General features: G+C 43.3%; 1 protein-coding gene across 1 annotated transcript in view; it reads right to left on the bottom strand.

Moving 5' to 3' along the window:
- Window positions 1-16,367, bottom strand: part of BEND4 (BEN domain containing 4) — a 34,960-nt gene extending 18,593 nt beyond the window's left edge. Inside the window, exons 1-2 of the mRNA XM_077815718.1 lie at window positions 15,888-16,367; window positions 7,431-7,997 (exon numbers count right to left, since the gene is read on the bottom strand). Coding sequence (XP_077671844.1) covers window positions 7,431-7,997; window positions 15,888-16,302 — 982 coding nt within the window. The 5' untranslated portion in view covers window positions 16,303-16,367. The remainder of the gene's footprint in view (window positions 1-7,430; window positions 7,998-15,887) is intronic.
- Between the last annotated feature and the right edge of the window lie 508 nt (window positions 16,368-16,875).

Genomic DNA, 16,875 nt, shown 5'->3' with positions numbered 1-16,875 from the left:
GCACACTTTACTGAGAACAGCATGTAGAAAGTTTAATACAGAGTAGGGGAATCAACATCAACAGGAAAGGGGCAGAAGATCAGACTAATTGACCTACAGTGGCAGTCAAAAGCCCTATGCTACCAGAGAGACCCAGGAGGACTGGTGGCAAAGCGTCCCCTAACTTGAAATGTCCATGTCCTACTGTTGCTTTCTAGGTGGCTCCTGTATCTGAAAACCCCTTCTTGCTCTTGTTGTCATTCTTGTCCTCTTCTTTTTTTCCCTACTGACTGGTTGTCCCCTCCCCTTAGCCTTTACATCTCCATTTAGACTGTAAGATCTTCAGGGCAGGAGCACTCTCTATAAACCTCCTTACACATTTATATTGCTAATGAATAATAAGGAACCTTGAGCTGATAAAGATGACTAGGTAGAGAGGGGAAGTAGCTACTATAAGTTTAACTAGAAGATTAGGAATTATACCTCAAATTTACTTTTTGGGGGGGCAATTCTCCAAAGGGACTTTATTCTAGCAAGGTTGATCCATCACTTTTTTTTTTTTTTTTTTTTTTTTTTTTACAAATTTTGCTCTGATTTCCATGGCTTGCAACAAAAACTCTCCCACAGCAACTTTCCATAGAATTTACCATGCAAACAAAGGTTAATAAGGCCCACAGCAGCAGAAGTTACTGTAGCATGTATAGTAATAGGAGTATATGGTGTAAGAACTTGTGTATTTAGAACAGATTGTTTTGGTAAACTAAAACAACCATGAAGTTGCAAAGCAAAGCTGAGAGCAGCTATACCCCACAAAGTCAAAGGATATTCTGACACACTAGTCCTTGCAAAACACTCATTAATTTAAATCAAGGTTTGCTTAGTAAAATGACTTCACACTTTGAAGCTGGAAAGCTGATCAGGAGTGGAGAGATCAGATTAAAATGTTCAAAGCGTCAACAGAAACTGAGACAGTGGTTCAAAGTGAACATCAAGGCTTTAAAAAAAAACAGCAATGAAAAAACTTATTTTTCATATCTTCTGTGGCTGCCCAATCTACCCTGCTCACCCTCTGGCTTTTGCGCACAACTTCTCTTGTTAGTCCCCAACCTTTTTAAATTTTTTCATCCACTCCCCCATGAAGAAATAACTGGAGTATTTTCTGTGGCTGGGCAAAAGAAGATGGTTATCACTGTGGTGCCTCCCGAAAACTCTCTGCCCATAAATTGCCTTGTATCACTTTCACACATGCGCATGCTGAGTGGTTTGCCCCAGGTCACACAGCAAGCCAAAGCCAGGAAGAGAACCCTGATCTCTTGACTCCCAGACCTCTTCTTTAACCACTTAGTAATGCCACCTCCCTTTTGGTCACAGTTAGAATGGAAGCAGTGTGTGGATTATTATTAAAGCTGTGAGGCATTCACAATTTGTGAAACTCTATGTAAGAACTGAATCGCTGGGGCACTTAATGTATATCGTGCCTCAGATCCAGGTTGTACATGGATCTATTCTAGTCTGACCTCCTGCATAACATAGGCCACAGGACTTCCCTGAATTAATTCCTGACTCAAATCCAGTAGCTGTGATTGGACTAGAGCACATCTTTTAGATAAAACATCCAATTTTGCTTTAAAACTTGCCAATGATCCATCACAACTCTTGGTACATTGTTCCTGTGGTTAATTACTCTCTGTTAATGTCTTATTTTTCAGTCCTGAATTTGCCTAACTTCAACTTCCACCCATTGGATTGTGTTATGCCTTTGCTAGATTAAGTACCTACATGGGAACAAATATTTGATAATAGGCTTTTCAGAGCTTCACAAATAAGTTGTCCATTTTACCATTGTAATCGTCTCAGTTTTAGCCATATACATGAGTAAATCTTACCTACAGGTAGTACCTTGCCCCATTCTGTATGCCCTCAACTACTTGGTGAACAAATAGCATGTTTCATAACATGCTTTCAGGCAGTCTACCCATGACTGACTCTCTTGGGCACACCACAAGGTGAAAGGATGCCACTAGACTGGGGACCTCTGAAACAACAATGTAGGACCTTAGTGGGTGGAGGAGAGGAGTTGGTGGCAGAAAGTCTTAATTTTTTCCCATCTGTATATAAATGTTCCAGATATAGTTTTTCCTCTGTAAAAATTCTACCAAAGTAACCACTTCATTGCTTTTGTATATCTCCAGAAAACCCGCCCCCACCCCTGTTTTTTGTCAGCAGTGCAAATGTTGTTAACAATGTGCTGCCGCATCCATTTTCACAATGCAAACTCTCCTTGATGCTACATGGGGGAGGTGGAGGTTGCATACCAAAAAGTAGAAAATACTCACTATCTGAAAGAAAGGGAGAGAATTGTTCTGAGACTGCTATAGAAGAGGAGAAGGAGCAGACTGTTGCATTTATCGTTTATTTATAATGTTGCCACCAGGAGTGTCATAGTCCATTTTGAGGACAGACCATTCAAGCCTACTTCAAAAAAATGTATTGTATTGGTCTGTCTTTGGAGGTTAACAGAACCAGTTCGGCTCCATAAAGCATTGAAGGAATAAAGTGTGCAGTCGGATAAGCACTCTTTTAGTGATCTGATAGGACATTATAATGGCCCCTGTCCTGACATAGTGTCCCCTTAAACCACCTCTTCATCTGCGTTACTCTAACAGGTCACCATGGTACACAGACTGCCTGCAACAGATGAAACAGTAAAGAAAAAATTTGGAGCACTGGTGGGGGCGGAGGGTTGTTACAGTATGATACTGTCACAAAGAATTATTGAATCTTGCGATGGTTTCCTAATAAACCCTGCAAAGTCTTGATTCACCACCCAAAAAACTTCTGCTGATCAGAGTTGTCTGCTCAGATACACAGATGAGTGTCTCATGCTGTGAATTTGCTAACTAGTCTGTGGATAAGATCACACTGATTCAGACTAGTCAGTCAGCCTCTGTGCTGGCAGAACCACACTGGAGTGAAGTCAGAATGTGGGACAACAAATGAGACATCCTCTCTATTTGATCTCTAAGCAGACTCATTCCTTGGCGCTTTTGGAACTTTTGAGGCGCTTTGGCCTACAATGTGGACTCGTGTCCTCCATGGTAGCAAAGCAACTGTAGCAGTACCCAAAGTCCTTGGATTTCACTGACTCTTGTCATTTTGATTTTAGGCCTATGTATGTTCTGCAGACAGTGCTGGTTTTATCTGTTGATTAAATGCTAATGATCTATCCATGCACATTTATTCTAGATTCAGTAGCCTTTGATAGATCCTAGATAAGGTGTTTCTGATATGCCTACCATCTCTGGTAGGACTATAAAGAACTACACTTGAGTGACTCTAATTATTTTTTAAAATAAGAAAAGCAAGCCAGATGACTCAGGTAACTATAGGCAAGTTAGCCTGACACCAATCCAGGACAAAATAATGGAAAATTAAATGAGATTTAATTAAGAACTAAGGATAGGAAAAAATTAAAGCCAGCCAACATGGTTTTATGGAAAATAGGTGTTGTCAAAACAAATCTGATTTCAACATTTGATAAGATTACAAGTTTTTGGTTGATAAAGGTAACTTTGTCAATGTAATATGCTTGGATATTTGTAGAGAATTTGACTTAGTACCATACAACATTCCAATTAAAAAATAGTCTTTATAAAATATCCGAGCTCACAAGAAATGGATTAAGAACTGATAAGTGACAGATCTCAAAAAGTAGTTATCAATGAGGAATCCTCATCGAAGGGCATGTTTCTAATGACTTCTGCAGGAATCAATACGAGGCCTGACACTATTCAATATTTTCTTCAATAATTTGGAAGTAAATATAAAATCAAGGCTGATAACATTTGTGGATGACATCATTTACCACTCTGCCAAATTTTTATGAGGGCAGGGCAGTCATACAGTGATCTGGATCACTTAATAACTTGGTCCCATTCAAACAAAATGTGTTTTTAATACAGTCAAATGCAAAGTTATATCTAGGAACAAGGAATGCAGATCACATCTGCAGAATGAGAGAGAGGGGGCCTGTATATTGGAAAGCAATGACTCTCAAAAGGATTTAGGGGTCATGGTAGACAAGCAACTCAACATGAGTGCCGAGTGCAATGCTTTGGCAAAAAGGGCTAATGCAATTCTTGGTGGTATAGACAGGGGAGTAGGGAGGTTATTTTACTGTGTGTGTGTGACACTGGAATACTGTGTCCAGTTCTGGTGTCAACATTTTAAAAAGGATGTTGAAAAATGGAGAGGGTGCAGACAAGAGCCACAGAAATATTTTGAGGGCTGAAGAAACTGCCTTTCAGTGAGATTTAAAGTGATCCATCTGTTTAGCTTCTCAAAAAGAAGAGTGAGAGGTGGAGAGGAGAGTTTGATGCTTGGGGAAGAAAATACTGGGTACTGAAGGGCATAGCAATAACTAATGTCTGGCAGCGGAAGCCACGCAAATTCAAGTAAATTAGGCACATTTTTTAAACAGTGAGGGTGATTAACCTACAAGAAACTATCAAGGGAGGCGGTAGATTCTGTCTCTTGACGTCTTTGGATCCGGACGAGATGCCTCTCTGTAAAATATGCTTTAGCCAAATGCAAGTTATGCTTTAGTCAAAGACAAGAATTTATTAGGCTCAATGCTGAGGTAACTGAATGAAATGTAATAGCCTCTGTGATACACAGGAGATCAGACTAAATGATCTGATCTTTTTCTAGCCTTAAACTCTATGAATCTATGACCTTACAGGTAGTATTGTGAGCTTTGCAGTGAGGATTCTCTCATGTTGTGTACCTGAGTTCAATCTTGTCATCCCTCCTACCCAATGTGGCATATGAAGCTGTTACTAGATATTGAGAGACCGTGTAAGCTGCATTGCCTTTGGAATTTCTCCTGTACTACTGTTTCTGGCTCATCCAACCTGGAGAGTGTAGCTCAGGGGTGGCCAACCTGAGCCTGAGAAGGAGCCAGAATTTAACAATGTGCATTGCCAAAGAGCCACCGTAACACATCAGCAGCCCCCCGTCAGCTTCTCTTTCCACCCCCAGTGTCTCCTACCTGCCAGCAGCACTGCCGATCAGCACCTGACCCTCCATCCCTGCACCTCCCGCCCACCATGATCGGCTGTTTTGTGGTGTGCAGGAGGCTTGGGGGGAGGAGGGGGAAGCAAGGGCTTCCCCCTGGGGGAAGGAGTGGAGTGGGGCTGGGGCCTGGGGCAGAGCCAGGGGTTGAGCAGTGAGCACCCTGTAGCACATTGGAAAGTTGGCGTCTGTAGCTCCAGCCCCGGAGTTGGTGCTTATGCAAGAAGCCGCATATTAACCTCTGAAGAGCCGCATGTGGCTCTGGAGCCACAGGTTGGCCACCCCTGATGTAGCTGATCAGATTTGCCAGTAACTAGCTGCAACGCTGAGCCAGTGAGGGTTAAGCAACCAGCAGGCTGGGTGACCTGGAAGCAACACTTACAGATATATTAGAACATTGAAATGGTGACTATCGGCAAGGAATGGCCCTGTTTATCAAAATCATGTTAAATAGACTAGGGATCCTTAATATGTATGCCTGTATTGTTAGAGAATCAAAGGGTAGATATTAAGTATATTTTGTTAAACTTCTAACAAGATATAGGTAAACACAGACAATGTGATCTAATTACCTTGTAGATGCTAAAATTCTGTTCCTGTCTCACAGTGTTTGATTACTGTATTCTATTGATTCAGAAATCAAAAGGGGATATCCTTTAGATGGGACTTAGGTGTTAATAATATTATTGTCCTTCATTTCCCTTTGAACCTCATAATTCCACATAGCAAACCTCCTGTGACCTGTTTGAATGGTTAATTGTCTTATGCTAAAGAATACAAATAGTTAGCAGTGTATGCCTAGGAAACAGAGATTCGCTTCAAAGCAACAATATGCATTATCCATTCTTCATCTAAGGAAGGCCTGCTAGGACCATTGCTGTCGAGAGGCTTTTATCCATTGGCCTTAAAGTACAAAAGAAGCTTCAGGCCTGATCCTTTTCATCCCAGATCTGCTTAAACTTTGACAGAGAAAGTCCAAGTCTCAAGCCTGAGGTCTCCAGGTTTAAAGGGAACTGTATTTTGGCTTGTTGATAACAAGTGTGGTATTACAGAAGCTGTTTTGTTGCTGAGTTGGTGAATCTAATTATAGAATAGACCACCTGTTTTTGGAATTGTCTGCCCTATTCCTTGCAATTTGTCTTGAGTAGGCATTCTCAGTGTGGCCCCTCCAGGCAGTATGGTCACACTTGCTGAGAGCTCACTGACCTTGAGAGCTTGTTCAGATTTGTAACTTGGAGTCTTGGATCTTCATCAGGATGTTCAAACAACCGGAGGCCAAAGGTACTTTTTTCATTTGTGCTTGGCTAGCAGGTTGTGATATTTTTTTCTTCAGGTGCAGCCCTCTACAGTTATCCATGCCTTTCTCATGTCTGTGGTGGATTACTGTTATGTGCTCTATATGGGGCTACACCTGAAGAACTTTCAAAACCTTTAGCAAATGCAGAATGCTGCAATTCACTAGTTTTATGTGTGTCCAAAAAGGAGCATGTTACATGTGTCCTTTAGTCTTCACTAGCTTCCTATTTGTTTCTGGTACTACTCAAGGTTTTGGTTTTTAACCTATATTTAAGGTCTAAAGGGCTTGGATTCAAGATACTATATTCTTATGTGATACCACAGCTCAAACACCTCAGCTGATCTCAAGTGCTAATAGCCCCAAGGTTTAAAAAAGCGTGGGGAGTGTCTTCAGTGAGGGATTTTCTACTGTGGAACATATATTGGCCTCTTTCTCCCTGCTTTGGTCTGACAGAGTTCAACTTTCAGGGCATATTGCAAAGACACTCTCTTTTCCCATGCTCTTCCTGGAGAAGTGTGGGAAGAGTTGGGGGGAATGTTTAAGTTTGATGGCTTGGGTGTGTTTTTAGGAGGATAAAGATCAACTTAAATTTTGTATCCACTTTGTTGAAAAGATGGGCATGTGTGACCTTTGAATATGTCCTTTTAAGAAAAGAGGAAAATAGGTTTGCAAATTATAATCGCCATTTAAATAACAGCAGAGGCCAGCAATATGAAAGCATGTATTTTAAAGTACCACGACAACCTACTTACAATGACTTAAATACCCCCAAACTAAGCAAATTCAGAGTTATGATTACATTCTATCTAGAACTCACAACGTGTCAAATGTCCATATGAACTGCCAGACTTAATCAGCAGATAATATAGTATATGATGCAAAATTAAGTGTAATAGCTGGCACAACTGTGGAAGTTACGGTTGGAGCCTTAACACGAGTTCCTCTCTTTTGGTAAGTGCTAATGAAACCCCTAATATACCCTTTTAAAAACTAGTTTTAATACTATAATCTAGGTACAGTATATTACATAAAGTAAATTGGATAACATAAATAAAATAGTACATGGCCTGGGAATATTTACCTGGAATGCTTTCCAGTTTTCTCCGGAGTTCCTCATTTTCTTGTTGTAGTGAAATTACCTCCTGCTCTAGCTCTTGACATCGGGGACAGTATCCCTCCTCCTCCTCATCCTCTTCCTCCTCTGGAAGTGTAGATGATGATGGGTGACCATGGGACTCGGAAGTTGCTGGGGATGTCCATCCACCTAAAGTGTGTACTGGAGAGGTTGAAAGTGGATCCACATCTGCCAAATGGCCAAAATCATTTACTGATGAGGTGTTCTGGGATGCAAAGCTCCCAGAAAGCAAATAGTTTTGAAGGGAATCAGTAAAAACCCTCAGAAAGGCTGAGGTTTGTTGTTTCTTTTGAATATACTGCATTTCTACATCTAAATTGTCTGACGTCTGACTATGGACCATTTTCCCCAGCTGACACTGCTCTTGTCTTTCACTATAGCTTGTGCTTTCCTGCTTTACACAAGAAATCATGGACTGAGAGTGATTGTTGTCCAGTAGTTTTCCACCACAATTTAAAAGATTAAGAACCCGGCTGCATTGTTGGGCAAAGGCATCCAGAATCATACGACTCTCTGAAACAGAAGAAAAGATGGATCACAGCAAACTCAAGCAAAAGATGTCAGACAGTACTAGCTAGTCTTTGTCTCTCTCTCTCTCTCTCTCACACACACACACACACACACACACACACACACACACACACACACACACACACACTAATGATTTAGAGCTGTTTACATTGTATTTTGAACATATTAAAATTGTTTCCCACTCTAATACTTTGGTAACATTTGTGATTTAAAATCATCCTTACTTTGCTTCTATTCTGAGAGTACCCTGGTGACCTTGCTGTTAATCAGGAGTGCATTGGGATGATAATCCCTTTGAAAGAGTACTACACTAAACAGTGACTAAGACAAGAAAATGAGGAAGAAAACACATTTCATACAATTTGTTACAGGTGTAAGGCCAAATAAATATTTGTCTTGTAGCAAAACAAGCTGTGAGACAGGGTGAAAGTAAGATAAGACTTACCAGTACAGGGGCCTGGCTCTGCCCCCCCCCTCAGAAAAGGCGGGGCTGGGAGTCAGTTTCCCCAAGCCAGCCCTTCCGTGCTGCCCAGCCTGCGCTGCCTGCGGCTCCGGCAGTGATTAAAAGGACCTGGGGCTACAGCTGCTGCTGTGGTAGCAGCAGTGGCCAGGAGCCCCACGCTCTTTTAAATTGCCACACCCCGGGGCAGCTGCCCCTTTTGCCCCTCTTGTCGGTAGCTTTGGCCGGGGAGTGGGGGGCAGCGATGTTAAAGCACTTCTGTGGCAGCGCTTTAATGTCAGCTATGTACGGGCCGGTACCGGCGGCCACTCCTTACTGGTATGCTGTACCAGCTCACTTTCACCTCTGCCATTAGATGTAGATACTTACTTAATTTTTGTGCTCTATGCTCCCCACTTCCCACCAAACCTTCCAAGCATGAGTTGTTCCTTGCTGTGTTTAGTTTTGTGCTTAGACCTTGCATCTCCTCCTCCCACTCTAGACTCTGAATATGTCCAGATTCCACTGATTCAAGCGTGAGCACTTAACTCATTCCTGAATCTAGAGATGTTAGTCTCCCTTAAATACTACGATGTGTGTCTGTGTTTTGGGAGTCCAGCTTGACACCTTGAAAGTAGCCTGATTTTCAGAAAGTGATGAACACAGCAGGCCCCTTGAAAATCAAGCACCTTTAAGGTGTCTCAAGGTAGGCACCTAACATCCTTAGTTGCTTTTAAAAATCTTGGTCATAATTTTTAAAGAAGGTGACAGGGCCTAACACCACACAGTTAGCATGAAAATACAGACTCCCCCACATGCTTTCAAGAGCTGGTGCGTCTGTTAGCTCCACAAGGCTGTTTATTCGTGGAAAAATCTACTTGCTCCTCATGAGCTTAGTACAACTCTCCCTGAAGAGCATTTGAAATGACATGGGTTAAGATTCTCTTCACCATTCTGACCCCTTTACACAAGGTAAAAGGGACAAGCCAGCATAAGTCTTTAAAATTCCTGGATCCAACTGAGGGAGAAATCTCCTGGCACAGGAACGAGGATGACAGCCATAGGCTGGCTTCTGAGGACCCACAAACAAGCTTCTGTATAGGCTGTGCGCCAGAGGCAGGGCTAGACTAAAACATATATAGTAGCTTTCTCCTACCACCCTTTCTTTATTTTAAAAAGGTAGGAAAACCTCCCACCCCCAGCAACTAATAAAATCAACATTACAAAAGTGCTATTACATACAGGAACACCTGCCCTCTTAAGTCATGGAAGGCACCATGCACTCAGCCTTGTACCCCAGTAGCAACGCTACATAATACTTATATAGGTTTCAGAGTAGCAGCTGTGTTAGTCTGTATTCGCAAAAAGAAAAGGAGTACTTGTGGCACCTTGGAGACTAACCAATTTATTTGAGCGTGAGCTTTCGTGAGCTACGGCTCACTTCATCGGATATACATCACCTATATACTTCAGTGTAATCTCACATTCAGTGTTGTTTACTATCTCTATTAAAACCTTATGTAAGTACTGCTGTCTTTAACCCTTAGAATGATGAACCAGAAACCATATGGTATAGCTCACCAGATACAATGTAAACAAATACCGAGATAAATTCCAGAAATGATAGTGATACTAGTGATACTGGAGCTTTCTAAATATAACTCTTTTATTTTATGTCAGTCAGAATGTAAGCACTAACAGTCTCAAGATGTGGAATCTCTCTAATTTCTTCACTTCCCTTAGCAAAAAAGAAAAAAAATCAAAGGATAATATTGATTGGAATTTTGCAATCCTAATACACAGCAATTTTTTCATTCATTTTAATCCTATAATCCGATTCCAGACCTGAAGTTGTATTTACTGTTTGCATTTTAATCACCATGGTCCCAATTGACGAAGCAGTTACTCACACTTTATGCATCCTTGTTGCAAGGGGACAAAATATGAAAACAACTGAAACAGGATTAAACACGGTACAATTTTTTTCCTAAAAGATAGGAAAATATAAATATAAATGTTGGAATACCGTATTGTACATTAAAATCAGTAAAGATCAAATCTACAATATACTCAAAAACAACAAATTTTTATGAAATTATAGTGCATTTGCCACACTCAATATGACAATTGCTCAAAGTGTAAAGGAAATAAGAGTATTGGCTTAATTTTGAATTTAGTATCTGATCTAGTACAATTTAACACCAAGTATGGAAAAATATTTAAAATTTTCATCCATTCTTAATATTATAAAAATGAAAGTTTAGAAGAGATGAATGAATAATAATGAGTTTTCATTCTAGTATTTTATGATGGAAAAACACACAGGTCTGCCCATTTAGCACATATTGCAGCAATCAGTATTTTAGCTTTTGCAGACTGCAGTTAGAAATGAAAGCACTGTGCAAAGTTTATCATCACTTAGAAATGGATAAGTTTTTTGTTTTTTATATGAACGCTATTGAATAACACCGATCCGTGATTCTTAATTGATGTAATGTGAAATATATATGTATTTCCCAAGAAGTGTTCTGCTGAAATGATTGCACAGAATTAAAATTGGATCAATAGTTATCCTAGTATTACTTTAGCTCTACCTTAAGCCTCACTAACCCTGTAATTCTATTACACCAGATTCTCCCAGTCTTTACTCTTGCAAAGCTCCCTTTGTACTTCAACAGGAGTTTTGTCCACGGTGAGGATATGCCAGATCAGGCCCATAAAATACTAATAGATCATGATCAGACAATTAAAAGAATGACAGTTCCTAGCTGAACTATTTCACTTACGAGTGAGGTGTCTGAAACTCAACAAGACCAGACAGTTCCTTAGACACATAAGCATAACTACTATCTAGATGAGAAGGTGGATGTAATATCTGCTTCCTCTACACCAGAAGTTCCCAAACTTCATTGGTTCATATACCACCTTAAAATTTTTTGTGAAGTGAGTTGGTGGAATATCACTGTCATCACATCCCAAATTGTGTTATGTTTACCCCTAGTGGTAACTTCTGGGGTTTTTCTTCAGTGTAGAGGATGGATGGTCTTAGGATCAAAATACTGAACTGTGACTAAGAAGATCTGGATTTAGTTCCTAGCTCTGCCACAGACCTCCTATGTGACGTTGGCCGAGTTGCTTAGGGTAAGATTTTTCAAAGCTATGGGGGATTTGGATGCCCAATTCCCATTTGGTTCCTATTAACTTCTAATGGTTTTGGGGGGCCAAAACACTTAGTGATTTTGAAATTGCCAACCTTCGTGCTTCGGTTCTCTCATGTACAAAATGGGGATAATGAATATTTTTCTCTTTGTTGGGTACTTAGATTGTAAGATCCCTGCGACAGGGACGGTCGCTTGCAATGTGTTTGTACAATGTTGAGCACAATAAGGAGCTAATGGAGATTGGGTTTCTAATAAATACTAAGCTATTCTTAGATTCTCAGGTAGCAGCAGTGTGCCTTTTTTCTACCTATATCTGGCCAGGAGTTCACGGTGTTCTCAGATAGGGACCTTGCCACAGTTACCTATGCCTGTCTCTCTGACCCAGGGCCTTTGTTACCTCCCAGTTGGATTTGCTGAAAAATGACCTACAAAGCGTCTATTAAAACACAGCTAGTAAAGAGTGCAGCAATCTGCTTGCGTAATAGTGGTCTACATATTGAGCATAGAATATCTATGAATCAGTCAAAAGCCAGGATGATGCAGCTGTAGAGAGGAGGTTTGTAAGTTGATCAGAACCCAAGCCATGTAGGGATATATAGATTAAGATCATCACTTTTAACTTCACCTAAAAACTAACTGGGATGTTCTAGGTAATAATCCTAAATTTTGAACACTAGGTTACTGATAGTATAGTATTCTCACAGTGACAATTGACTCTGCAATTCACTTCGTCTATTGGTCAACAAAACCCTTATACCTTGCAGTGTGCCCTGAAATTCAGTAAATCTATTCACTCAGGAAAGGCCTGAGTAAGTGGGGTGGCGATGATGATTATCTTGTTAGAGTAAGTCTGCCTAAGGATTATTAATACAAATTTTTGGCTTGATTTTGACAGTTTATGGAGGAGAAAACATGATTTTGGCAATTAACTGATCATTAACTATTCATGGTAAATAGGCCCAATGGCCTGTGATGGAATGTTAGATGGGTATCTGGCTGGTGAATCTTGCCCACATGCTCAGGGTTCAACTGATCGCCATATTTGGGATCGGGAAGGAATTTTCCTCCAGAGCAGATTGGAAGGGGCCCTGTGGGTTTTTCGCCTTCCTCTGCAGCATGGGGCACGTGTCACTTGCTGGAGGATTCTCTGCACCTTGAAGTCTTTAAACCATGATTTCAGGACTTCAGTAGCTCAGACATAGGCGAGAGGTTTATTGCAGGAGTGGGTGGGTGAGATTCGATGGCCTGCATTGTGCAGGAGTTCAGACTAGATGATCATAATGGTCCCTTCAGACCTGAATATCTGAGAGTCTATCTATGAGTCTGAGTTGTGACTGACTGGATAAAAGCAACCCAAGGCTCTAGATATAACCCAATACAGGGCCCCACCTCTGTGCAGTGGTCTGGTGACTAGGGTGGAAGGGATCCGCTACTTCCCAAGAGAGGCAAGAATGGCAGCGAAGGGCCATTCTCTTACCCTGGGAGCAGCAGCAGGGCTTTCCCTCTCCTTGGGGCCAGTAGGTGAGAGTGGAACCCCTCACCCCTTGGAATCTGCAGCTTGGCCTCCCCAGTACTCATCCGGCAGCCAGAGTGTATAAACCAGGCCCACTGCACTCTTCTCCTGATGCACTGGTCAAGTCTACCAGGAAAAAAGTGAGTATTTACATGTCAGCCACCTCATTGTAAATGCACACCTTTTTTTACTAGTGTAGCCATAGCTACACAGTCATCTGCCAGGATGGTGCTGGCAGTCCTCACTCTCAGCAGTAGAGCTTGGACTTAACACTACATAGAGATGTGTGGACCAGTTTACATCTTAGAGCTATTTTTTCAGTTTACATCTTAGAGCTATTGTTTCAGGCTATCTGCAAACTCAGGCAGACATCACTGCATTGGTTATACTGTTCATGTTTTCAAGATTTTCTTCAGAGCCATAAGAACTATAGACATTTTTAAATGAAAGTTGAACTTCTAATATAATTTCTCTCCAGGATGCAGGGTCCTAAGCATAGGCCTATAAGGCCTGTGCCTTAATCTGGCCCCACTTGTGACCACCACTCCCTTTGTATTGGGTTCTTCTTGCTTAGCTCATAAAACGTACAACTATGGAGGCTGTGTTCTGCATGCCTGTATGGCGTGGATGAGCAGGCAATGAGGCAAGAGCTCAACAGTGCTGAACTCTGCAAACAGCATTCTTATTCTGTGGGGGTGGGGTGTGTGGAATTGAAGTCAATGGCAAAATTTCAATTCCATACATAAATACTTGTATGATTCAATAATACAGCAGAAAGTCCAAACTTCTGCTTCTCAAAGGATAGGACTTCTGCGCAGAACATTCTATTGTAAATAAGCCCTTGTACATTTATTTACCAAACAGTTATACATATCTTCTAGAGTATTCCACTTCTGTAGAGAAATCATAAGTATCATGTTTGTTAGTAGCTGCTTTACTGTGTTCCATAAGACAGTGAAATAATACTGTTAAATTATTTAAATTCTCTACTTCTTCCTCTATAAAACTATGATCTAGTGGCATGGGTTATGGAGTTTGTTCAAAGTGGTTAATTCTCAGACTATATATAGAGGATTAACCTTGTTTGCTACTTCCCTAAAATCTCTACAAATTTTAGCATATTACCAATGTGTTAGTTAAACTGGAGAGAAAATAGGCATTAAAACATAGCTATATATTCTATTAACTAGACTATCCTGCTGTTTAGTAAAGAAATGTCCTCACATTTGTTACAAAGGCAAACATCAACATACCAAATCAGGATCCAATTTTTTAAAATAAATCAATGATGTGTCAAAAATTACCAGATGAGTGAATATACCCAATGTTATCAAAACCAGATGGTGCTTCCTAATCTTCCTCCTGTTCAGTCACACCCTGAATATTTTCTGGACCATCAGTATATAAAATAGGATGCTGCTATGTGTGATGCCAAACAAAAGCAATCATGCCTGCCAAGCACATACTATAACAGGCAGCATTTCAGCTCTGCTAGACAGAAAGTAATTAGAATGCTTTTAATGTCCAAAAGAATGATGCTGATAGGCTGCCACAGATGTGTAGATTTATGAATATTTATATGGTGGTTTATAGCTGACACTTTTATCAGTTGAAGAAGATAAAATATCTGCCTGACTCAGAAGCCTGACAGTCAGGTTAATAAAATCTCATTAAAGAGAATGACCTATGCAATTATATAGGATTTATTGTAATTCATTTTTGATTGTACTCTGCTTAAAGATGCAATTTCCCATTTCCTGATGCCAAATTTAGGTTGCATATCAAGATCTATGTAGGTTTTAACTCCAAACCACCACTAGAAGAAAGATATGCATTGACATCTTAGTATATTATGCCTTTAGAGGAAAATTATTTTGATCTCCTGTTCCTCTCTACATTGTGTGAAGATAGGGCAAAGAAGCAAGAAATCTATTTTTCTTTTTCTTAATTATAGCCTCTTAACCACTCTATTATCTGCTTTCTATGACAAAAAGCCCAAGACCATTCTCTTTCCCTGATTTGCAAATTTCATTGACTCAAGTCACTGATGTCCTGGGAACCTGGAAGCTTTCTGCCTTGTGGTGTCTCTGTACATTGATGTGCAGAGGCAGAAATCTGAGGTGAGCACTTCTCTAAGACATCAAGATTAGCTTTCGAAAAAGCCCTCCCAGAAAAGGCATCAACAATCTTTGATGCAGCTTTTTCTGAGTGGGTTTCCTTCCAGGAACTAATCCCTGTGATGGCAAAAGGTTTAGGCAAGGCGTGAAAGGTTTGCTTCGCTGTCTTGGAATCAACAAGGGGCCAGAGGGAACCGCCCCTGCTTCCTAGCAGAGAGCGAAGGCTCGCTCTCCTTTCTGGGCAGGTTTCATGTGCGTTAGGTACCACCCTTAACTTCCCAAGGGGTGTGCAGGAACTTTAGTTATTAAGCCTGAGATAATTATGCCTCTGGCACCGCATCCTCCCCATGCTGGCACCACATCCCCTCCGCTTGCTGGGGGAGGCTGAGCCCTTTTCCCATAGGGGAGCAGCCGCCCCAAGTGGTGGGGGTAAAGCCTCATTTTGCAGGGTCTCTTCCCCCCCCCCCACCCTCTTAGGTGCGCTCCCGACCCCCCTGGAAGGGGGCGGCCCCCGTGTAGCCCCACGCTGCAGGGTGACTGTCCCCCGGGAGGGAGCCCCCGCGCTGCCGCCTTCCCCCGGCGCTCGGCAGCCCGCCCGCCCCTCGGAAAGTGCCGCACGAAGTTGCCGAGAAGAGTTGGTACCTGCGCTCAGCTCCAGGCTGCTGCTGATGCCGCCCTCGCCGCTGGCCGCGGCCCCCGGCTGGCCGTGGCCGTAGCGGGCCGAGGAGGAGGAGGCTGCCTGGGGCCCCAGCGGCGCGGCGGGAGTCCTAGGGTGGCCCTGCGAGGCGGCTCGGGCGGGCCCGCCGGGATAGGAGCCGGGCGCCGGCGGGTAGTGGTGCGGCTCGCTGCTGCTGGAGGCGGCGGGCGGGAAGGGCTGCCCCGCCGGCCGGAGGTGGGGGAGCTCCACCATGGTGGGTCTCTCGTAGCGCTTGGGCAGGGCTGGTCTCTTGCTGGGGAAGGTCTTGAGGACGCTGTAGGGGCTCCTCTGCCGGTAGAGCCTGGGGAGGCTGGGCCCCTCCTCTGCCGCCTGCATCTCCTCCTCCATCATCATCAGCATCCCGCCGCTGCGGCGGCGGCTCCCCGGCCCCCTTCCCGCCGGGGCTGCGTCTGCCGCCGCCGCCGCCGCCGCCTGTCTCTGTGGCACGGCGGAGCCCGGTGCGCTGGGGTGCCGGGGTGATTGACAGGCGGCCGCGCCAATGCCTGGAGGGAGACGGGAGGCAAAGAGCAAGTGTTTAGGGTAATCGCTGCTAATGATAATGGAGTAAGGGGGCGGGACTTGGCGCGGCCGCGGAGCCGGCGGCCGCCCCCTGCCCAGCCGCGGGGCGGGCTGCGCCCAGGCAGGTGGGCAAGGGCCGAGCGCGGGAGGCGCCTCCGCCGCGCCGGACCAGCAGCTTCCCAGCCCGGCCCCTGGCACAGCCCTGCTTGGGGCGGGCTGCAGCGCCTCTGGCTGTGCGGCGAGGCGAGCCGCAGAGCAGGAAGGAGAAGCGCCCTGGGGAGGGAGGTCACCGATTCCGCTGTGCCGCTGGGAGGATGCTGCCGCTCGCCCCGCCTCTGGCTCCCCTGCCGTGTAAACGGAACTTTGAGGAGATCCGAAGGGAGGGGCCCCGCAAGTTTGGCAGAGCTCGACAGC

Source organism: Eretmochelys imbricata, chromosome 4 (genome assembly GCF_965152235.1).
Source record: "Eretmochelys imbricata isolate rEreImb1 chromosome 4, rEreImb1.hap1, whole genome shotgun sequence".
NCBI lineage: Eukaryota > Metazoa > Chordata > Testudines > Cheloniidae > Eretmochelys > Eretmochelys imbricata.
Note: the sequence above shows the minus strand (reverse complement) of the source record. Positions and strands in the feature narration are given on the sequence as shown.